Source organism: Pagrus major, chromosome 7, assembly GCF_040436345.1.
Source record: "Pagrus major chromosome 7, Pma_NU_1.0".
Lineage (NCBI taxonomy): Eukaryota > Metazoa > Chordata > Actinopteri > Spariformes > Sparidae > Pagrus > Pagrus major.
Genome location: NC_133221.1, coordinates 20,276,635 through 20,301,412, shown reverse-complemented (window position 1 = coordinate 20,301,412; position 24,778 = coordinate 20,276,635). Strand labels below are relative to the sequence as shown.

General features: G+C 39.7%; 1 protein-coding gene across 3 annotated transcripts in view; it reads right to left on the bottom strand.

Annotated features, from left to right (window-relative positions):
- The window catches only part of cntn3a.1 (contactin 3a, tandem duplicate 1), an 85,047-nt gene extending 60,732 nt beyond the window's left edge, over positions 1-24,315 (bottom strand). For all 3 annotated transcript variants that reach the window (XR_012179533.1, XM_073471172.1, XM_073471173.1), the window contains exons 1-4: positions 23,767-24,315; positions 13,934-14,077; positions 4,773-4,905; positions 928-1,103 (exon numbers count right to left, since the gene is read on the bottom strand). Coding sequence is in view for 2 of the 3 variants with exons in the window: in XM_073471172.1 (XP_073327273.1) it covers positions 928-1,103; positions 4,773-4,905; positions 13,934-13,988 (364 nt within the window). In the remaining variant the exon portion in view is untranslated. The remainder of the gene's footprint in view (positions 1-927; positions 1,104-4,772; positions 4,906-13,933; positions 14,078-23,766) is intronic.
- Between the last annotated feature and the right edge of the window lie 463 nt (positions 24,316-24,778).

The following is a 24,778-nucleotide window of genomic DNA, read 5'->3' as shown; positions in this document are numbered from 1 at the left end:
GGTCAGGCCCAGGCAACGGATGAGACCAATCACGATGACATACAGTTCAGGCCGGGACTCGGAAATTGATAGGAAATGTGAATATGATCAACAGCCTGCTGGCAACTCAGGGCACCGATTTGCTCTGTATGCTGAAGATTTAATGCTGCTTTGTGACAAAGAAGCACCAAATCGTGGCTAGATGGATATCTCTGATGCTCTCCCTGCCAAGGATCATCTCTGCGCCTGCTATGGCACAGAAACAGACATCAGAATTCAATCTCGCTGCACCATCTGTTCACAGATATCAGGGCTGTCATTTCATATGGGATGGCCATCAAGAATGGAGGCCTCAAGTTCACCTTGCCATCAGAGATGCCTCAGACCCAGGTCTTATAAACAGTGATGGATGAGTGCTGTAAAGCATCAACTATACGGGGTCTGTCAAGGCCCACCACACAATCATCACAAGGCTGTAAGAAGTTTAGAACTACCAGGCAGAGTAAACACCAGCCCTGGGGCTTTAATCAGGGTTAAAAGAGAAAAACACCGCGATAGAAACATGGATGGTTCATTTGGGTGATCTCATTATCAACTTTAACAGATCAGTCTACTATAGGAGTCTCTTGTCGCTGGTTGTTTTTTGTTAGAGAAGATCAGGTCTGACAACAAACAATTTCCACAGAAACCTACTGGGTCATTATACTTTCAGTGAACCAAACATCTGATGTTTAATAAAACTTTTACTTTCCAAGGCAAACAAAGACAGATCTGAGAGCTCAGGTTGATACGAGGTGAACTAAACTCAACAGAGGTGAAATAATAATACTGAAAAGCACGCAAACTGTTCAAAGCTATTATATTTTTGTATTTCCGCTTGTTAGAAGAATTTTATTACCAATCACTCTGAAATAACACATTTTTCAGTTAAATATTAGATGGGCTTACATGCAATGTGCAGACTGGCCTCTCTGCTGACGATGGTGCCAAAAGAGTTGGATGCCAGGCACTGATAGATGCCAACGTCTCCCTCTTTAGTCAGATGGCTGATGTGTAAGTTTCCTCCCATCAGAGAGTAACGTGACCCTGGTCTAGGCAGGATGAAAGAGTCATTGAGCTTCCACCTGTGAATGTAAACACATGATACACAACAAAAAAACCTTTAATACAGACAGTGTAGATAAGCACTATGTCTTCATATGCTGGATAGCATGTATCACAGGGCTCTGAGATTCATTACAATCTGTGGTTCTCTTACTCATCATTGTGTGTTATCACTCAAAACTGAAATGGTCTGCTTTAGGTGCACACTGCAACTTTATTTCCAAAGCCATTCTTGGCAAAATTCATACTTATTTATCTTAAATCACAGTCTGCATTCTCTTGACGTTTTGCAATTTGTTGTTCCCAAAGTCCGTACTGAATTGGGTTGACCAGGTTGTATGTGTGCAAATGTTTTATCAGATTATGTGGGCTTGCTTTTTTTTTAATTTACTGTTGTAACTGTGTTGCTCCCATTCTTGGCCAGGTCTCCTAAATAAAGGCTGAAACAGTTTTTAAAAGAAGATGCCTTGTATTTTGTTATATGTGCCCAGTGTCTGATAATCACTTCTGATTAATTGTTGAGACAGATTTAGGGCTGCACATTATGTTCAACAATTATTTTGTGATCATTTTGATGAATATTGTAATTGAGATATTATTCACAATTAGTAGAAATGGTAATTTTTACGCCACAATTTTCATTTTCACTGAAAGAACTGATGAAAAACATGATGTGATCTTTATTGCGGTCTGTCCCAAGCAAATATGTTTTCTTACATGTGGAGATTTGTAGACCAGTGCATCTCTGCAGCACTTTATTATAACGTTGTTTTGTTTCTATAATGTTGTATTGTTATCAAAAAATTGCAGCTTCTGTAATTTGTATAATGCTTTTGGCGATACTGCAATTTTGCTAATAATTTTGATTAACTGTGCAGCCCTAGACAGATTGACGTTGATGCATAAACACTTCAAGTTCAATTAATGTAAAACAGAGACTTCCAAGTAGTCTAAATTGTGACCAAAACAGCCTTCATTCTAGATAAAGCCGACATTAACAGAAATAACACAGTCTGATGTTTGTTGCGAAAAACCAAAATGAATAACTGAAATGAGAAGCAATCAGCAACTGCCATTTCAAAAGACAGTTCATTTCTATTCAGGCTTTTTCTCACTTCAAACACAACTCTTACTCACAAATCAAATGCTCAGCAATCCTTTGACATTTCCTTTTTTCTGTTCAGTCTGTTTGTCCATCAACCACAGCCACATGAGGGAGGCCTGTTCAAAATCCTCCCCTTCAATCATAGTGATTATCAGACAGGGAGCGCCAAGCACCAGGGCTGCTCAAACAAAATGGCCACATGCAAAGAACAGGATAATGTTGTTTTTTGATTAAACCTCTTGTTTTGTATAATATGCAAGTCCAGCAAGTTTGTGTGTGTGTGAATGGGGGGCTAAGAGGGGGGGATAAGAGAGATGCCAGCAATCAACCTTTAAGATTTATCTTATGACTCAATGTTGTTCACTTTGCATAATTAAGGCTTATAGTCGAAGAAAACCTGCCGAGTTAATGATACTTGTTCAGCTAAATGCAGCATGTGACCTCCTAAGTAATTATGTAGGCTCAGTTTCTATTATCTGTGAACAATAAAGAGTTTACAACAACACAAGATTTAACTTGTTTTGCAGAAAACTTTTTTAAATGTATTCAGATACACCCATCAATTCAATAGGTTTGCTGAAATTGTCTGCATTATAACCAGGCACAGCCAGTGTGCAAATGGCACTTTCATTCACATACCAAATTAGAGTTGAAGGGAAAGAAAATGAGAAAAAAAGAAGAGAGTAAACACAGACTAACAAGAAAAGTGACACTCGCTAAAGGAGACTCTCAAGAAATAGCTTTTTATCGGAGAAATAAGGCATAATTAGGCTGAATGTTCGCTCCTTGGTCTTGATTAGATTTTCACATCTCTCGGCGAAAAAGAATGCTTGAGGTTTCTATTTCTGACTTACTTCCTCCTTTTTCAGTTGAAAAGATTTAGACAAAGAGACTGAGACGCAGGGTTGAAGAAGGGAAGGAATGGGGGAGGACATATGCAGCGGAGCAGTGCTCAACAGCAGATTGGCTGATTAGATTGATTTAGTGATTTGGTGATGCAGCTGGAACTGGTCCAAGAGCTCCACATGAGACAAATCAAGGGATCACGGTGACAACTTGGAGTGGGGGCTTCATGTAGCAGCGGTCATTGGGTAGTCTTGGACAAATTAATTTGTCCTTGGCGCCCCTGAAATAAACCTGCCTACATACTCAGCAGAAGAGTCACGCAGCATATGGTGTCCCGCCACTGAACCTCAAAAGGACCCAAACTCATTTCTTAAGCTGGCACATGAGACCTTTGTTAAAAAAGAATGACAGCACTGTGATGCACGACGAGACTGAACTAAGAACGCAACATGGCCATCTGAACACCAGACCCAACATTAAAAGAGATAAAAGTATTATATCAGAACAGCTTGTGATCAATCTGAAAATCACTTCTTAATGTGGTATATCAACTGCCACAGTTGGTGGCAGTTACTGTAATTAAAGAGCTAATTAAAGCAAAATTTGATTTGATATGGAGCCGGGCACGCTCTCAGAACTTGAACTCAAAAGGGCAAAAAAAAAAAACTTGCAGATTTGAACTCATAGATTGTATGTTATAAAGCAGGACTATCCAGACAGCAGAATAGCAACTGAATGCTTAATAAGTATTCCAGCCGATCCGAGTGATAGGATCTTGTACATTCATTTCAATTTGTGCCCATTAGGCATAACACCAAGGATCTTCAAGCTACATTAACGGCCACATATGCTGATGTTATGAGGGATCGTTTCAACCTATTACACATTAAATGCTTGGCTTTGCAATTTGCATTTAATTACACTGACAGGAGTACAACAGTTATGTGGCCCCATTTGATAGACTATGAATTAATAGCTTATGCGCTTGATGCACTTTAAAGCATATCATCATATGTCATTTGTTTTCATTTGTCATCATTTTAGCGCCGAGGAACGGGGCATCAATTTGTTTCCAACACAATTGCGGGGGAGCCACTCAACCACACAGGGCCGGTGTGCTGAACAAGGACAATGAATAGCAGCTGTTTTATTTTTCACCTCAGTCCATCACGAGATTTGAATCATGTTTATCTTGTAGTGATAGCCTCCAAATCAGTTGCCCTGTAGCAATGTCTGTGCAGCCTTGAGCAGTGATGCTGTCCACAAAAAGTAAAGTGTAGCAGGACGAAAGCAGCAATAAGGAAAGACAGCTTCTTCCATATCATTTCAAGTATGTGTTTGCATCTTCACTCGATCACTGTCATGAGAGCCGCAGAGTTTTGGTGCATGATTCTCTTGGGTTACTTGATCTCTTTCAACGGTCAGTGATACTGATGACAGGAAGCTCTCAAAATGAATCCTACAGCCGATCAATGTCCACCTGCCAATGCAAATACAAAACAGACAACAACTGAGGGCAATTAATTCATCATTCTCAAATTCACCATGACTGACAGTAAAGCTAAGTGCAGAAGGCAGCGGGCAGTGAGCAGCAGCGAGCCATGAAGTCCACAAACCAAATCCAGTCTCACTTGGTTTCCAGTAGAAATGTTGCACTTGAGAGTGCTGGGCTATTACCTAAAGGTTCTGGGTAACAAAGACCGAACAGTGTGTGTAAAGTCGTGCCTGCAGGTGTTACCTGTAGAAGGGCGGAGGGTGTCCCTGGGCCTCACAGCTGAACACCACCTCTCTGCGATTCTCGCCAGGTTCAAGGGGAAACACCACACTGCCAGGTTGTTTGGTGAACACGGGCCTCAGCAGGACTCCGCTTCCTGGGTGGAGAACCAACAAAACTGCATCAGCTTTGATGTGCTGGTGAGCCTGAAAGCCAAGTTATACATTTTTCTGCTGAAAAGTAGATTTCGAAGGCTTACAGAGGAAGGGAAACAGTGCTGTTCAAGAGAAGGTTGAATCACAATAAAATCTATGTTTGGCATGGATCCTCAGCCATGTGAGCCGAGCCCATGAGCATTTTTCATCTAAGTCATAAAAACTTGCTAGATCCCTGAGGTACTGCATAATCAGACTGGTAACCTTCATAAAACTTTAATGCAAACATCTGAATGTACAGACTTGTCAAAGGCACAGTGCATGCTGTCGTGTTTTAACACAATTTCATCGGAACCCTTCAAAATTATCACCTCCTTCCCTGAGGTCATCATCTAATAAGAAATTTGAAAGAAAAAGATGCCACAACAAAGCGGCTGTCCTTATTTGAGCCATTAAAATGGTGCCCATTGTGACTCAGATGAAGAAAGAAGCAGTAATTTCAACAGTTCAGTGGAAAAATACTTGAGGGATGAGCTGTTTTCCTTCCTGAAATACTAAAATCAGAACAAATGTATGTGCTCTTTGTAAGTAGTTTGTTTTTCCTTCTCAGGAAGTGGAATACAAATTGCTTCGATTTCAAATTTCATCCAAATTGCCTATTATTATGTGTAATGTTAGCTTGCTTCTTCAACAAATCATAAGTGCAGTTTGCAAACATCTCTGATTTACACTTTTAGAGTATTTCTGCATTTGTGTACACTGACTATTATTATAACTGTTTATCATAGGGTTTTCCTCAAGGACTAAATAGTAAATATGCAATATATACAGCACAGAATGTAAACCAACACAGTAACTCGAAATTCCCTGAGTGATATCCTTGCATTGTTGATTCACTGTCTTTGTAAGAATGAAAAAAACACAAACAACAGAGACAGGAGCATGTCTAGTGTGACGCTGGCTTCCTCGTTAATTACAAAGGTACAATAGTGAATGTATGCTGTGCAGGCAAAGATTGACCCATGGGGAAGTCAACACTTCATTGGAATAAACAGTTCTTTCTGTGATGGAAGAGGAACTCATTTGGATTTGTCAGAATACATTTGCATTTCAGTAATGGCACAGAAGTGGGAAGATTCTGTACGTAGGGTAACTAATTTGTATGAGAGGCAGGTATCCTTTTCAAGTCGCTGGCACCATGGGAGTACAGGTTTATCCTCAAGACTCAAAATAACTCTCTGAGAGGGTGGAGCTGTTTGACAAGGGACCTTGTGCGCTGATTGTTCCTCTCCACAAGGATAAACCTCTCCGAAAGTTACACAGAATAAAAAGGCCGCCTAATTATAATCTTTGTTAGATGAAGCGTGTCCCTCCAAGCAGCTTTGAGAGATGATTGATTACCAGAAGACACACACTTTTGTGCAGTCCATATTCAAACACAAATCCTCACACTTGTTGTACACAAACTTGGAAGGAAGATAAAGCCTGCGGTAAACATGAGATGAATCACTGTGCCTTATTAAACTGATAAATGATTCCAGCTATCAAGTCACAAACATTTACATTCAGCTTTATTTTGAAAAATGCTCAAAATGGGTCTTTTTGAGCTGGCAGCTCCAAAACCTAATCCAGCCCTTTAGCTATTAATTAGCACTTTAAATAGCAGCAATTAAAAAAGTCAGAAGTCAAAGACATTTTATCAAGAATTTATTAAAAGAAAAAACAGAACAACAGAACAAACAGAAGAGTATTTTTGTGTCAGTACCACGATGTGCATTGTTTGATGTTACAAGTTCTTCCACCTGAATAAAACCTGAACCTGAAGGGGATCTTGCATGCACTGCACTTCAGTGTTTGCATAATACTGTTAAATAGGGTACGACTCATTAATCATGTATGCTACCATTTACTACAGAGAATAATTTAAAAAACCTGATGATGCTACAAAACAGGATGAGATGAAAAGTGTTCATTCACACATTTGAAGGAGTTACACTGAACTATGTATGGCCCAACTGTAATGAAACTACCCTTCAAACGTGGCAATAATAAGGACAATAGCTTTGGGTAATTAAAGTTATATTGAAACACATTTGTTTGTTACAAACAATTGCCCTGCAGTTTTTTTTCTGAAGAGTTGCCTCATTATTTATGGTTGTTATAACTCAATGAATGAATGTAAATTTTAAAAAAGAAAACACACTCATCTGGCTCATCATAACCACCTAATTAAGAATGAGCACAGCGAGTGCTTCATGGTGCTTATTTAATGTGGTGGACCTCTCACTTACCACTTGCCCCCTGCTGTTGTTACACCCTGCTGCACCCACAAGTAAACACCCTGAAAACCATGTTCATCAGAACATTTTTGCATAAGTTTGGTGTGTGTTGCACTCTGGATCAATCCCTAAGTGGACGGCAGTGCACAAACATAACTTAATATCCAACTAATGGGAAATTAATCATCACAGATTTTTGGTTGCAGCACGTGCTCTTGGTTATGGCACCGCTGAACTGACCTGATCTTTGGCAGCACCATGGCAACAGTTATTATAATGGTGAATAAGTGTCAGCATAATGAGAAGGTTTGAGCTCCGGGGGCTGCGCCTGGGGGCTTGGTTCAAACTGATGCAAACTCTCTGAAACTCTTTCGTCGCCCTAGCGGGAATGAATGTAACATGCGGTAGGGGAAAGTGGAATAATTTTCAGGCTTGCTTTCTGGTAATCAAACATTGATGTGCTACACCAGTGCGGTTCAGACCGAGATCCACATGCCCAAGACATTCAGGGAGTTATCCTTTTATTTCAGGTAGAATTTAATTTTGTTGGATTTAACAGAGCATGGACGGATACTGAAAATAAATATGAGGATACAAAAAGTAAAGTTTAAAATCTAAAATCAACTGTGACACTTTAGTTGACAGACTTTAAGATCTAAGAAGGAATCGCGTTGATACCAGAATCTGATGGCAGGTCCAACTCAGAGCACACCAGAGCACAGAAAGCAAATGATGAAAAAGCGCTCTATTAAAGAAGTGCACTGACCCAGAATCCTAACAGGAAGTTGAATGCACAATGCCGCAGGACAGAAATGGAGGTCATTATGAAAGGGTCCTTTTTTTAAAAAAAAAAAAATGGGCCGCCCCCACTCATATCTGTCACCTGCTGCCAGATGGTGATATGCACGGCCGTTTTTCTAAGGCTCCTCAGACAACACAAGACTCAGCATCGAAGCACAAGTGGAAGGCAGAGGGAGCTGTTTAGGAGACTGAAATAAAAACTAATCTCAAATTCAATACTAGCTGACAGCAAATGAATTCCTCCAGCTTACCTCAGCATGAATAAACAGGCACATGGGGAGTCGGCTGTGGGGGAGGTATCGGCCGTTTGTGAGGTCCCAAATCCATTCGTTTCAGCTCAGGGTTTTATGCATCAAATAAAAAAAGCCAATCTTGCTTTTTAAAGCATCTTTCCCCTCTGTCCAGGCCGATAAGGTACACCTTTAAGGTCTCTCATTCAGGGGCAGCTAATGTTACTCCAGAGTAGAAGGAAGGTTTGGGATGTATCGTGCAGGCTATAGATTCTATCACATCACAATGTTTGAAATATCTGCAAAACTTGTTTATCAGGGTCCTTGACAAAACAGAAAACCTGAACTGTATATGTTTATTAATGTTAATAACTTGATATATAACCAGTTAAATAGTGGGAAAGTAAAAACAGTGAACGGAGATGCCACAATCTTTTGATGCCAGTACTTAATAAGTAGTGATATATTCGAAACGTATAAATATAATTACCCAAGACAAAACAAAAAATGTCACAGGCATACTTCACTGCTATGACTATCAGCGATGGTGTACTGTACTGTATTATACTGCAGACTCTCTTTAATTAAGTTAATTACATTTTTAGCAACGCAGTCTGTAAGGAGAGGAATGCAGCCAACACATTCCCAACCAATATCCCACCATGTCAGACTTTCTCCAGCTAATCACAGCTAGTGCATCTGAAATTCAATACCCCTGTATCCAGGGTATCCAATGCCATGTTCACTGGGGAAACGCAGAATTGATTAGGTCCAACTCCATATGTGGGAATGGAAAATTAAAGCAATTTTTTGTTGTTGTTGTTGTTTGCTATATTGAATGTCTACATAAGCTCAGGAAGGTATTGCTTCTGAGAATGCCATTCGTCATGTAATTGTAGTAATATTCCGAGCTTTTCTTCTTCAAGATTGGTTAGGAGGTTATTCGTCACTTACTAGCTGCTATGGTCTGCACTAATGGGAACATTCATCATGCTTTAAACCTGTACCATAGTAACTTACATTATGCCTGATTTGACCATTACTGGATTTCACTTTTTGACACAGCAGTGTACAGAGTACATTCCTGTACCTCATAAATATGTCTTACAAAATGCAGCATAAATCTCATAATGTAATAATATGATATAATTATTTTGTTCACCAGCACAAAATACATTTTTATACTTCTTAATCAAAGCATAGTATGCGTGGGTGATTAGTGTAATGCTGACATTCTTTCTAGTCAATATAAATCTGGTGATAAGTGCATGATTATTACGCCGTCTTTGCTTATACAGTATCTAGATAATACAAATAAAATGTTCACACAACTGTAGAGTAATCACTCAGACCAGTAACTCCAGCACGCAAACTGAATTATACCAGTAAGAGCAGGTCACAGCTCTTGACACACACACACACACACACATATATATATATATATATATATATATATATATATATATATATATATATATATATATATATATATATATATATATATATATATATATATATATATATATATATATATATATATTGCTGTTTAATTGATAATGATGTATTAACAAGAAATCACACTCAGTACAAATTAATTACTATATGCATCTATAATTAATGCTACACTGTGTATGCAAACACATTTAAATTGGATGATTTTTCATTCCTGGATGAAGCGAGAGCCCCAACCATCTATGGGAGGAAGATTCACTGGGGAATATTCCACATCTTCACATATACAGAACTTCAAAGATGCAATCAAATCCTTGCTTAAGGATTCCTAAAAGGCTTTGCCATGTTCTGATGAATCAATGAGGTAAGTCAATATTTGAAACTCCAGTCGAGTCTCTCGGGTGCTCACAGGGGGATACAGAGCAAAGCAAATGTAGTTTGAGGAGATTCTGATGCTGGCCAGAAGCAGCACTTCATTTTCACTAGTATCTGCTTTAAATGAACAGTGGTGGCATATAAGTCTTGTCTTGTGAGGATTTGTTTTGGGTATGTCGTATCAAAGGTTAGGTTCACATTATTTCTGTCTTAAAACAATACTTACATTTGCATTTAAACAGTTTTTGGGCTCTGTAATCATTCCTCCTGTTCATACTGGCTGTGAAGAGATGAATGCTATTTCAGTGTGACTGATGGGGGACAAAATGCACAGTCTTCTTTCTGTGTAGCAATGAATCCTACCGTTTAAACCAAGCTACTATCACAGCTGCAATTGTTGTTGCAGTTGCAATTAGACAAATCGAGCAGTTATCCTCCAAAGTTACAGTCTTTGAAGTACAATATGTGCTCTTTTTTCTTACTGTGCCTCCCTGCAGCTCAGCAGGGAAACATTTTGCGGGGAAACAACAACGCAAGTGGAGTTCTTCCCTAATTTGAAAGACACCCACTAGATAAGACCAACTCAGGCTGCTTGGAGCTCATATAAGCTTCAAAACGGATTTTTTTTCAGAATGCGATGATTGATGGTGATTTTGATGATTTTGTCTCCCATCACTTACATCAATCTAGGAATGGACATCTTCACAACTTGAATGAACAGTTATGGCGACCAATAACACTTGTATTGTGCTTCTGGATTAGGGCTGTACTGAGAAGTTTGATGCTCTGAAGCTTCATTAATAACATTAACGTTTTAATTATGAATCTAAAGTTAAATGACGCACAGTTGTTTTTTATATTATTAAGGATGCACAATATGGACTTTTTTCAGCTGATACCGATAAACGATAAGAACCTGCTTCTCATGGCCAATAACGATAATATAACCAATAATTTTTACACATTTTTGTATTTCTAAAAGAAGTTCATAACCTCTAGTTCATGCACACCTGAGGGTTAGAAAGGCAATGTACTGAGCAGATGGATGATTTAATATTCCATAGCTCTGATCAGATTTTTTGTGTTGACACTAGCAGACTTTTTTCCGTCTCTGAACCCTTGTGGAACATGTGTTGTAAAAAAAACACTGTCTCTGTGTTACTGGCCAGTCGCAAACCAACTTTCAGCGTGCAACCAGCCACCTGCTTTGGCAGAGTTTGTAAATGCTGCGCTTGTTCAGTCAATGGAAGCAATCTGGCTTCATAATTTCTCTATTCATCAGCTAGAATGAAGCTGATGGATTCCAATAAAAAAACAGACAATTTATTGGTCTGACATATATCATGCATCCCTAAGTATTATTTATTTATTTATTATTTATTTAAAAACCTAATTTCCAAAAATATGATTTCACACATTCAAATTATATTCAAAAACCTCAATACTGGCTTCAAATGTAAAACTGACATCCAGTACAGCTCTAGATCACATAAGCGTCATTGTGACTGCTATGCACTTCAACAGGACACAATAAAATCTTATTACAACTTTGTTGTATACTTGATTCTGATTGGCCTGTTAACACAGTCTGAGGTGAGAGATGTTTGAACACTCAGATCACTCCACATTCAACAAGTCCAAGAGATTTTGTTTATTTTTCATCAAAAAAAAGAAACTTCACTTCTCTGAATCAGCAGGCAGCCACTCAACTAACCACGGATTTTAACGTGAATAATTCAGAATTATTCTGAGAGCCAAACATCTGATCGCTAGTTAAAGCCTCAACAGCAATCTTACTGGATTGTTTACGTTTTTGTTTCCAGTGTTGCTAAATTGTAGCCCTTCAATGCCAACTACAGATGTTTCTGTGATTCAAATCCTGCCAACTTTCTTTAGGCAGATGCTTGTAAATGCTTGACAACAATATTTTGTATCAAATTATTTATGTTTTTGACAAGTGGTTGTGTAGCAAGAGGGAATATGTACAGTGAGCTTCACAGCAGAGTCTGTGTTTCCTTATTTCTCTTTCAACTCTGTGAATATTGCTGTGTGCTAATTGAACAAAAACTCCATCTTCTCTCTCCGGTCCTTACAGACAATGAGCTGCTTTATGAATAAACTGGAGCTTTGTTATTAATACACCTTTGTGAGCATACTCTACCGACCAGGTTATGACTGTGTGACAAAACCACTTCTGTCAGTTGGAGACGGTTGATGGAGTGCTGGAAGTGACTTGCTGTGTGAAGGTTAGCTGTATCTGTGTGGGGCAAACCACATGCAGCCCAACCTCAGCTCCTCTTCTATGCTCCCTCGCTCTTGCTCTCTCTCTCCTACTCACTCGCTCACACAAACACACATACAGCACACGCCCCTGCCTTGGGCCGTTCAGCCCCTCAGCGAGGAGGCGGGGGGGCTGGTTAACTCCCGATGAACTCGCTACGGGAACGACTTCCCCTTGGCCCTACTGCTCTCCTACATAGCTGATGCCGACTGTTTGAGAGAAACACTTCAGAGTCTGGTTAAATAAACTACCTAGAAGCACCTATCTAACACACTCACACTGTGCTTTCTCAAGCCAGCGGTGCACATCGCTGGCTGGCACATAAAATGCTTATAAGGTCTTTCTCAGAACACAGAGGCTTTGGAGGTCTATCATTATATTGCACCATATTTGTCTTGGAAGCAGAGCATATGTAATGTAAAACCCTACTGAATATTAATGCTTGGTTACTCTGTGTTACCAACTGTGCGTGAGCCTCAAGAGTGAGGCAAGGGCTGTGCAACACAATGCTTTTCAGAAATGATTTGCCCTCTGCTCCTTTGTTCAGCACTAATTTGCTTTGAATAGATAACTCTGAATGTGTTTTCCTCACGCCATGATTGCAAAAGAACATTTTATGGTTATGTGCAGCTCAGACTGCAGACTTGGATTGACTCCTTGACGCTGTTTGTCTGAGATCAAAACTCTGTCAGGTTTGTGGCATCTCCATTCACTTGTCTGTATATTCAAGAGAACGCTTAAGTAGGACATAATATGTGATCCAGACTTGTGGTGTAGATCCTAATCCCACAGTGAGTCACAGTTCCCTGAGGAGAGCCTCATTAGACATCCGCTGATGTGTATTGGATTTAGTGATAAGTGGTGCTAATTGCCATGTAGGCAAATTTAGTTTCCTACGTGCGGTTGTGCTTTTGAAAAGAGATGCGCGTGCACAAACAGATACACACAGCGACAGTCACACACACGCACGCACGCTAATTATTTTAGGTCCCAGCTGTGAGGAGGGGCTGCTGATTTGGAGCAAGGCAACATGAAAGATTACTCATTCCTCAAGATACTGTGCTCGTGCGACAAAGCCCTTATTCATCTTGTTCTGAGGAGAACTAGCATTTGACCCTGAACAGTTTGTAAGGCAGGAAATTTAGGTCTCTCATTAAAAGCAAGATCAATGACAAGATTTCTGTACTACTACCAGTGCAATCTCAATTAGGGCAACAATTGAAGGGCTCTTTAAAAGGAATGACTGCACATTCATTCCACTGCTAGATAGAGACTCTCTGACAGAGATAGAAACCTTGCTTATTCTTTTCCATCAGAATTCACAGCTGAGAAAAACAAAGAGAGATAGCTGCTATGCACAACTGAAGGAATGTTGACTGGCTGCCTTGAGCTGCCAATGAAAAGACAACAAGATGAACCTTTCCTCGTATTTGTAAAATTGGTGGAAAGCTTGGGGCGCTCTCTTTGCCATAAAACCTTTTAGTTTTCCATTTTACCTCTAAGTGCCAGCTGCTCTATATGCCAAGGCGCCGTCACAAAAAAATCTATAAATATCAATTCATAGCTGCTGTGCTAACAACATAAAAAAAGAGTGCATGTTTAGGAGGCTTACCTGCCAGACACTCCACCAATGACAGCAGCAGTATAAGTTTCCATAGCAACTCCATTTTAATGGTCTCAGGTCAATACAAGCTCACATCCAATCACAGGTGTGTAGAAGCCTGGCTTTGTCCTTTGCAGCACTTTCGCCGTTCTTCTGTCAAATGAAAGGAAAAGAAGGGGGAAGCCATTAGACATTCAGAACCACTGGTCACTGGTCTCATCAGATGGGGTTATTTCACAGGGGCAGTAATTGTCCATGTTTGCCAGGCGATGAGTTTAATGATATAAAACACATGAGGACAGTAAAAATCACATCCTGAAAAGCACAAATATTTACAGATAACGGTCAATCTTTGGGGACACTTTTCAGATCTAGACTATCTCCATTTTGATTTGCAGATGCTGTGATAGTCTGGGATATTGTATATCTGTGAGAATAATCAAGAAACGGCACGGAGAAAAATGATTTGTGCAAGCAAAGCACTTACAAAACACTTGTGCAGAGTTTGCTTAAGAGTGCTTAACATTGCATAATAGGGATCATGTCTGCAAGAGAAACATAAAGGGATTGCTTGCTCGTACTCAAACCTGCTGAGACAAAACAAAAAGCAAGCTGGTTGTCAGACACATCCCTAGCATGTAATAAAGCACTGTCCTGGCTCCTTGAATCTGTCTGAGCTGGAGGGATTATGTATTTCTGACATAAAGAGATGACTGTACGCTGGGCAAAACCATTTTCGGTCCCCCGGGAGACTCACACAATTGATTTTCTCAAGGACTTAACCGTAATCTATCCCTGCTAAGACTCAAATGAAGTCCCAAAAAAAAGTTGTGAAATGATAATGAGACATACTCCTACTATCTCTGACAAGCACTGATGTATTTATTTGTCTAAATACCAGAACACCCCCAACATGTTGATGGGTAAGATCCTTCCTGATAAAGCAGCAGATAAATGTTTGCGTATGATAGGACAGTTATGGAGTGAGAGAGGATGAAGAGGAGGAAATTAGCCATTGTCTTTGCTCAAACTGACTCTCCCTGCTACATTTAACTGACTGATGGCACAGTTCCCTCTGACTACACACCATGAGCACGCTGAAAGAAATGAGAGGACAAAATTAATAAGAAAACGCAGTATAGTCTATCAAGAGGCGAGTGCCAAAAAAGCAGAGACAACTGAAAGATTACACATTCGTAGTTTCTCAGTTATCTGCTCGCCTCTTATCTTTGCACCACTGAAAGGCATGACAGAGCATACTGATGCTTATGTGAATAAATCAGCTGCGTCCCTGACACGTTCGCCTACACTGCTCTTCCTTCTGCGTGTACCAAACCATTAAAGGCAACACTTTTACCCTATAAATCTCATTATGGAGATTGGGTTTAGAGTGTCATCTTAGTTCCAACTTATCTTGCAGTTATTAGGATGCAAATGTCATGAGTAAATGTTGGCTTTTAATAATAAAACAGAGAGACTTCAAATCCCTTCTTATGCTCCTGGATATTTTTGGAGTGCTCCTCCTTTGAGGGAATAATTGTGTGAAATGTGCTGAATAAATTACTCCACACAATGTCTTTAAAAGAAAAAAGAGGAGCCTGGAAATTCAGCACTTTGTATTCCAACTTCACACTTTTACCAAATATTTGTTTAACATCTAACATTTCTACACATTTAGACAAATTGTTGTCAATTGGTGTTATTTTGACGACAAAAGTAAATACGTGTGTCATCTCTGGCTGCAGATGAAACGTTGCTGCAATTCATACACTCCTGATAAGTGCTTCATTTTCATCAAAAACTGTTCAAGTAATTGCTTTGTCAGCCATGTAAATGTTTAAGACTTTGGTCGTCTAAAATTAATTCATCCTGCCTTGACAACACCACAAGCTGTTGAGACACTCCATACATAAAGATATCTGTTGGCCCCTAACAGCAATCTCTTGATCTCTATTACTCCGCAAGCACTGAGACACGAGACATCAGACAGCGGGGTTAGTAGGGGGGATAAAAGACAGCCTTTTGATCCAAAGAAGCTCAGATGATGGCTAGGGGGGCCGGGGTGTCAATGGCAGTATTTGACTTCCCCTTCAGTACAAATTAATTACCCTCATGACCTTAAGTGGTAATGACAAGGCCAATGACTTACTTTCATCCCAAATCGATTCACTCATTTGTTTGCTATATAAAATGAAAGTTAATGATGGGGAAGGCTTTCAAACTTTGCCTTTCAAGTTCCGCCCTCTTTCATGTCTCTGGGAAAAGCCAGTGGTTGAAAAATGGAAAATGATCAAGGCTGGAATAACAGTCCTGGGCTAAACGTTTCTTGACCTAATTTGTGCAAACTCAACTGCATTTAAATGCAACACAACGGCGATAAATTTAGTCTCCCATTTCACAGATACGATGACACAAATGAAGAATGATATACAAAATCTCAACGTGAAAAAAATTACGCAAAATTACAAATTTAAATGCTGAGGAATAATTTAACCGCTATTGACCATGTAATAAGCAAGCTGCATGCAGCATTATCCCTGTCAAGTGCCCGATATTTATAGCTATGAAGCTGACATTTCAGCTCAAGTACTTACACAAATATGTCAATATCTGGAGGAAATATGAATGTGATTTTCAAAATTCAAAAGCTTTGATGTAAGTTGGTGATTGATGGGAGATAAAACGTTTTAATTAGAAGCTTGTCATCATGATGAGGAGATCTGCAAAATGTCAGGTGTAGCTCAGAGAGGTCGGCTCTGACTTCATGATCTGTGGAAAGTAGATATTTCCAGTTTCAGGCAAAGCTGTGTTAATACCCAAATGTCAAGTTATCATAATAACCAACATCCCAAATGATGTCTTCTCTTATATGAAGACTTCACTAAAAAAGCCAGACCTGGGCAATAAAATTATAGCGTTATGTAGAGGTGATAGACATTACATCAGTAGTAATAAGGATACTGTTCGATATTAAAGTTTGATAGTTTCATTAAAATACATAACCGCAATAAAAGCACATATCGAATACACCCTGGCTCATAAACAACATCATGTCTCTTGATAATGGAGTCTGCTACAAGTGACATGTAAACAGTCAATCATTTAACAGGTGTGTGCCATCAATTGACATGTGACACAACAACAGAAACAGCATGGAGTGGAGCAGACGGTGAGGAAATTATTAATAAGAAGGGAGAGTTTAGCACAGCACTAAAAAGATTGTATTAGTAGCAGTAATAATATGAATACTTTCAAAATCAGTTAGAAAAGCACAATCAAGTCTTAACACTATTGCATGATAAATTTCAATAATAACAAAAAAACTTTTTAAATCCGAAAATTTAAAGTATTGAAAGGAAAAAGTGGTTAAATTCAACAGTTTTTCTCCTGGTCTTTATTAACAATAGGTCTACTACAATAAAATTACAATAATTATTGATATTGACTGAAATTAAACATTTTATCATGATACATTTTCATTTCACCCAGCTACAATTACATTTTTCTTTGAGGATTGGTCAACAACAATTCTGATTTCTAAAAAAATGATTATTTATATTATTCACTAAGCAATCAAAATGAAAATCATTTGCTCCTTCTGGCTTGCCAAATTTGAGAAGTTGATATTTTTATTTTCATTCATCTCTTTAATTTTGGACTGTTGGTCAGAGAAAACAAGAAATAAGATGACCTCACCTTAGGTTACCTGTGCTGCAGGAAATTGTGATTTTCCTTTTTGATTTATGACACTTCAATGCCATGTAGTGGAACAGCAAAGAACTTGAGCACTGAGCACTTCATTTTATTTGACTTTTTAGGAAATGCAGCTGAGAGAAGTCTCATATTTGTAGAGACAAAGCCCTTGTCCAAATTTCAGTGTTGTCAAAGTGTAACCTCTTTTCCTCTTCCTCTCTGACGGCACCAGCTGGAGTTGATAAACCACAGATTGTAGTTCAGTCAGCCACAGTGACAGTGACGGCAGTTGATTTGACCCTCTCCACTACATCTGATCTCTCGGCTGCCATCAATTTTTCAGGGCTCAAAAATGTATTAATAGAAGAGTTCTCCAGGTCCCGTTGGTTGAAGAGTCCAGATGAAGATAAAATTCACACTAAAAGGCACCCCCCCACCCACACACACACACACACACACATACACACAAACACACCCCCGAGCTCTAAATCATGAATGAGCCCAGACTCCCACACTCTGCAGGAACGAGATGAGACGAGGAAAAATGGCATACAATGCTGCATCTTTAATCACCTGAGCTGTGACTTCACTTGATCTGCAGACACCAGCTCGATCAGTGTTTTCCTGCATGTGAGGCTCATCTCACGGCTCAGAGTGCCTCCAGTCATTTAAAATTCATTTTCTGGTGGTGCTCGAGTTGAGACTAGTAGTAGTAGGAAACGTGAAATTTCTACTCAATCCTGCATACATTGATTAACCGCATACGTGAATCAAAGATTTACCAAGCGGCTCTGTGGAAGAGTGGCAGCGATAATAATATCAAGTAGTAGTAGCCGAGTAGTTTATAGTGCTGAGGTTGCTTTACACTAAATACTCAATTATCAAATCAAATATGTTAGAATGCAATTAAGGCCAGTGTATTTTGTTTTCAAATGTGGGAGCAACTGTAAATAATCTGTCCAAACCAATGTTTTCAAATGACTTCTTTTGTCCAACCAACAGTCCATTTAAGGTCATAAATGACTAGAGCCCGATCTACATGTCATTTGGCCGATATGTTTTTATTTATTTTTACTCTACATTTAACCCATCCCTCGGGAGCAGTGGACAGCTGTGAGGCAACAGTGCTAACCACTGCGCCACCATGCTGCCTCAGAAATTAGCCTATTGGTGCATTTGTTGTCCGATATGAGCAGATATGAACTTTTTAATGCTGAAAAAGATGTTTGGGGTCATTTATAATTATAACTGATGTCATTTTAGACAAAGCTATTGTTGAAGTGTCAAATATCATGCCTCGGTTACATATCTTTGCTGTGTAACTTTGCTGTGTTTGATTACCACATTTGAGGATTCATTTGAATGAACGTGTGTATACCAGCTGGTGTGTCGATATCTGATTTTTTTACTGCATAATTTTGGTATTGGCAACGACCCAATGACAAAGAAAAGCAGCAAATCCTCACATTTAAGAGCCTGTAACCCACAAATGTTTGACATTTTTGTTTGAAAAATGAAAATAGTTCTCTAATTAAAACAGTGACCAAGACCAGAGCTTGTTATCGACAAAAACATTTTGATACCACTTACTAAACGATAGTTTTTTCAATACCAATTTTAACACCGATTACATTACACATACACATGGTGAGCCCAGTCTCTTGCCGTAACTTAGCGTTTTACCTGCAGGCCTCGAGACAGCCAATCACCCGCATTATTAGATCGTGGCACAATAAGCATGCTTTATTGGCTCAGTGACGCTGATAAGATTGACTCCTGAAATTTAGTATCTAATGACAAGACATTTTTCGATAGATGATAGTATCTAGCTAATTTGGTCGGTGCCATAAAAGTATCGAGGTTCTGTTCTTTGAAGTTTTATAAATATTTTTCTTTTTCATCATCAAACTGACATGGTACCGACTGTATGTTAAGTGGCTGTCATGTCTGTTGATCCCACAAAACGTGCTTGTAGCCTCCTGTACAACCACAAAAACCAAAGGTATTTTGGAGGTGCTTACTTCTGTTTGTACTGACTGTAAACATTGAACTCAAGGGTACTTTAAAAGTTGCACCGACATGAAAAATCCACCAAAAACATTACCTTAACTTCCCTCTGCTCTTCAAGAATTTATGCACCAATATCCAATGCGCTCATAACTTTGTTGAGCAGAAGCTTTGGTGCGTGCCAACCCAATTTTTGTCATTCTTCACAAATGGCACGCCACGGGAGTCAAGGAAGTGCCAACGTATTCCCGAGCCAAGATTCCACCTCAAACAGTGGCACAAGACAAAGAGACTAATGGTGTTTTGATCTAAGCACACAAGCCGCAGGCATGACATAACACATGCCAGCTTCTTCATTCCTCCAGACCACACCAGGGGCTCTCCACGAAAGAGCTCATCCCAATCTCCCCTGTGACAGGAGCGACTGAGTATGTTGAAAGGTTCTTCCTGCCTGCACGCATGCTCCGACGTAATGAGCGCAGTATATGGTAATAATTTACACCGATATAGAGCTATTCATCAAAATACAGTCAGAAACTTTCTGAAAACCCTTTATTTATGCATTATTTATTAAACAGTTAAACCTCAAGCAGTGGAGTCACTGTTAATACCCTAAAATAAGTCACAGACTTACATGAATTGAAAAATAATTGTGACTTTTCATTTTGTTGGAACTAAACTTGATGTGACTGGAGTGGCCTAGATTTTAATCACTCCAATTAGGCACCTGCAGTACACATATTGTGTGTTCATCTCACAACTGATGCTAACTCTGACTCAAAGAGTTTGTAGGCACAAGTGATTGACTATTCCAGTGCACCTGTCTTTACTAGGGTACTAATTATGGATCCCATTAGGATTTAAAAGCCTGCCAATTAATACTTCATTAAATGCACAGATTTAGGTCTTTGGCAAAACACTTTGGTGGAACTCTGCAGTTACCATGGGAGGCAATTTTAAGCACATGACGGAGAAGAGGTGGGCTATTATTACTGTGAGTAATGAAAGATCCTCTTACAGACGGCAAACCTCAAAGCGATATAGTTCATATCTGATTTAAAGTTGACATTACAACAGAAGTAGTTCATATATTTTACTTGCTTGTAAAAACAGGAAATAATACAAGACGTGCAGCTATGTCTATCAATCCCACCACAACTTGAGAATGCTTCTTTCAATTTCAGAAAGTGAAAACTCAAAATAGCAGAATAGCACAAAGCAAACAAAACACAAATAGCAAGTGAATATCTTTTTTATCTGACTTTTATGATTCCCCACGCTGTGAAGTCTATCAACACCGCAATCTCATATTGAGAGTTTGTCTTCGTGCTTTCATTTTTATGGATATCGCACCTCATTTTGATACTAAAGACTCCTACTACACATTAAGAATTAGTACATAATATGCAATTTCCACAGAGCTGTGGAGAGAGTACTCATCAGTTTTAGAACAAACATACAGGAAATTGATGCTGCTCATGCCTTGTTAGAGTGGTCAAGATCTAGAAAATCATTCAGACACTCATTTCTCAGTTCACTTGAGTCCTTTTTGTAGCTGACAACTGTTAGATAATTATCAACTAATTTGACTGATATTTTTTAAAGGAGACCTATTATACTTATTCATTTTTCCCCTTTTCCTCAGTATTTATATAGGTTCTTGTGCATGTAAAAGGTCTTGAAAGTCCTCTCTTCCACAGAAAACACTGCTCCTGAAGTGCCTGAAACGCCTCGTCAGTAGTCCCGCCTTTACTTCCGTGACTTCTTGACATCACACGACGTCACTATGTCACACATTTTAAATAATTTATGCCTACATTCATGGTAGATGTGAAGTCAAGTGGAAGCTGAAAGCGCAATAGAGCTGATTGGAGATGCGGTAGGCAGTGCAGGCTCAAGCGTGTGTGAGCTGACCAATCAGAGTAGACCACGTATTCCGAAGGGGGGGCCTTAAAGAGACAGGAGCTAAAACAAAGTCTTTCAGACAGAGGGGGGATACAGAGCTGCAGCACTGGACAGTATGAGAAAACTGATGTGTTTTTGGAGTGTTAAAGCATGTGAACCTATTCTAGTAGTAATTCAGGATAAAATGTTGAAATATGAGCAGAATCTGTCTCCTTTGAGAAGAAAATAGTCAAAATTATCTGATTTAAATGTAAATATCTTGTGGTTTCTTAACAATAAACAGAGTATCTTTAGGTTGGTGACAAGACATCTGAGGACATCATCTTTGGCTTTAGGAAACACTGATCCACATCTTCTACAATTTTCTGACTTTTAAATCTAGAAAATTCTCGACAGATTAAATCAACATGGAAACATTTTAGTTGGTTGCACCCCTTATCCATTTCACTCACTTTATATAACAATTCTGTGGAATTGTTTTGAACATTTGACCGAAAGTGCGAAAGCACAGAAATAACTTCAAAAGCAGCATATTACAAATATAGAGATTTTGTGTGGAGGAGGAATCATTTTTCTGTGACTTGCATGATTTTTCTCTGCCAGCGGAAGATTATGTTTTATGGATGGACAAGTCTCTGAGGATGTCGCTGACACAAAAGCCGGCTGGACAATGAACTTTGTAGTAACCCACTGAGCAGGTGTGCATGTGAAATGGGAAAACAACCCAGGTAGCAGAAGAAGGTATTTTGATCTGCATTATGAAGCAGGGTTTTCAAACATTTGAAGGCAATATAGGTCTACATAGATCGAAATGTTTTTGCATGCTGCTGTTTTAGTATTTTATTTAGTGGTTCCCTTAAACTATAACTGTCTCTGCCCCAAATGTGCTTAGTTTTGAATAATGATAAAGATTAGTTTAGCTCTGTGTCTGCAGGTAAAATGCTGAAGAATGAACAGCAGAGACACTAAAACAGATTTTCTGAAAAAAACATGTAAATCATACAACTACCCTTGCTTAAAATGCTGGAAAAATAATAACCCCTGCATGCACACGATCAGAATGCACATAACATTACCTGCATCAACCAACAAGTCTGTTTTCCCACTTCTAATGCAGAACAGGCTCCGTTCAGTGATCTACTATGAACTTCATGTTCCACCCTCCTCTTCATTCTGAGCCAGTGACATCATCAGAAACGTGTCCAGCCATAAGCATGCTTCCCCAAGGAGATGTGTAGTAGCTCTACTATTCCAACCACTTGGATAGAAAAGGTAAGAAGAGCAACTGCGCTCCACTGTTGTGTTTGTGCAGAGAATTAAACCACAGCTTTTTGTTGTAACAGTTATGTCCGAGGCACATCCAGCTGGCATAAAGTCAGCATGAAACACAACACTGAGACTTCCTTGCAAACAGCGAGGTTGAAAATGACACAAACTGTTAAGTGTAGTACAGGAGAGAGTTAATTGTCAAAAGATCCCTGCAACCACCTCTAATTCTCTTAATAGCGGCATCATGATGTGCAAGGCAGCTCCCTCTCAGACATATGGACACTTGATTTCAGGAGGATAACCATTTCCAGCAGAGTCGCACGCTAAAGGACTTCAGACAATCTGAGCTGCAATCAGGCTCGGTGCAATCAAAGAGAGGGAGAGATGATGAGACTGGACTGAGTCCAATCCCCCTGTTGATCACTGACGACAAATGAGTTCTGCCAGCCAGAGGATTTAAATGAGGAAGAACTGATAGGTGGATTTGTGCCCTCTTATAGAAAAAAAACGATGCATGGTATAAATAATGGCCATGGCAATTAGAGGACACAGAGAATGTTATTATCTCTGATGGATTATGTGGAAATTGTACAACTCAATAGGGAAATGGAAATCTGTTATTGCATTTATTTATTTATTTTCTAACTGACACATGGACGTAGAGGCATGGACACGATTCATGCATGTGCAGTTACAGGCTGGGCATGTAGTAAATACTGTATGTGTGTGTGTGTGTGTGTGTGTGTGTGTGTGTGTGTGTGTGTGTGTGTGTGTGTATGTGTGTGCTGCCTGCTATAGCCTGAGGATGAGAGCCCGTGTGCTCATATTGTTGAATGAATGTGAAAAATATTAGGTCTAACACTGCTTTACTGAGTAGAAGTTTGTGTAGACACGCAGCACAGACCGAAATATCAAAAAAGAGACTTTATAGAGAGCACAGAGAAGGGTATATAGTTGGAGTTATTTACCTGTGTACGTCCCCTGTTGGTGTTCGCCGATGTTTATCCCTTCTCGGATATCCATGTTACACCGCGCATCTCCTCACTCCTTCAGCCCAGCTGCAGCTCCCAGCATCGAGTCGACGGCGACACTGAAGTTGGTCTCTTCAAAGTGCGGATGTTGCTCTCGTAGAAAAACGGCCCCTCAAACTCTCCTCTCGGTTACCCGAAACGCTGTCGTCCACACCGAGCGCCTTCGGTGCTTTCAGAGTCCGAGTGGGAGCGAGCAGCCTCCGACCGCTCTCCTCTCTCCGCTCCCCGGCACATTCACTCAGGGCACCCCGGCAGTCCCGTCCCCCTAACCCGCCAGGCACATGCGAACCGAACCCCGCAGCGTTTGGTGGCTTGTAATAAACACGTCTGCGGCGTGCAGGTGCTGTTAAATTTCGCAGTTTAGTTTCATTTTTTCGGCGCAGAAAGTGTTCAGTCGGCGGTGTTCAGTCAGTGTGACCGTCCGGCTCGTCCACAGGATGAGGACTGTAGTTGTCTGCGCGCGAGCGGCGGCAGTGGCACATGGGACAGAGGTGGATTCACTGTAGGTGTGTTGTGTTCACGCTGCAGGTTCACAGTCTGTTCTCCACAACGTCCCGTCCTCACCAGCCTAGAAAGGACCGCATGTGTTATGTTCCTTTGCGCTCTTTTCCTGGGAATTAATTAATTAAAGACTGAAATAAACAAGTTTTATTTTCTTTGTTGGGATGTACGCTTTTACATGAAGTTGAATATGAAACACTACACAATATCCTGCATGCAACATATTCTTAAAAACAAAACAACAAAGTGGCCTACATGTTATCAGAAAAAGTACAATAAAGGTGCACAATTTAGTTTTGGGAAATATATTTGAAGAGGAAGATTCATCGTCCCTTTTAAACTCTTTGTTTTCATGACTGAATAAACTGAATAAACAAACACAGTTTCATACTGTTTTACTTTGTTTATATTTGGCAGACCCTGCCCTCTGGGGAACTTATTGTCCTCT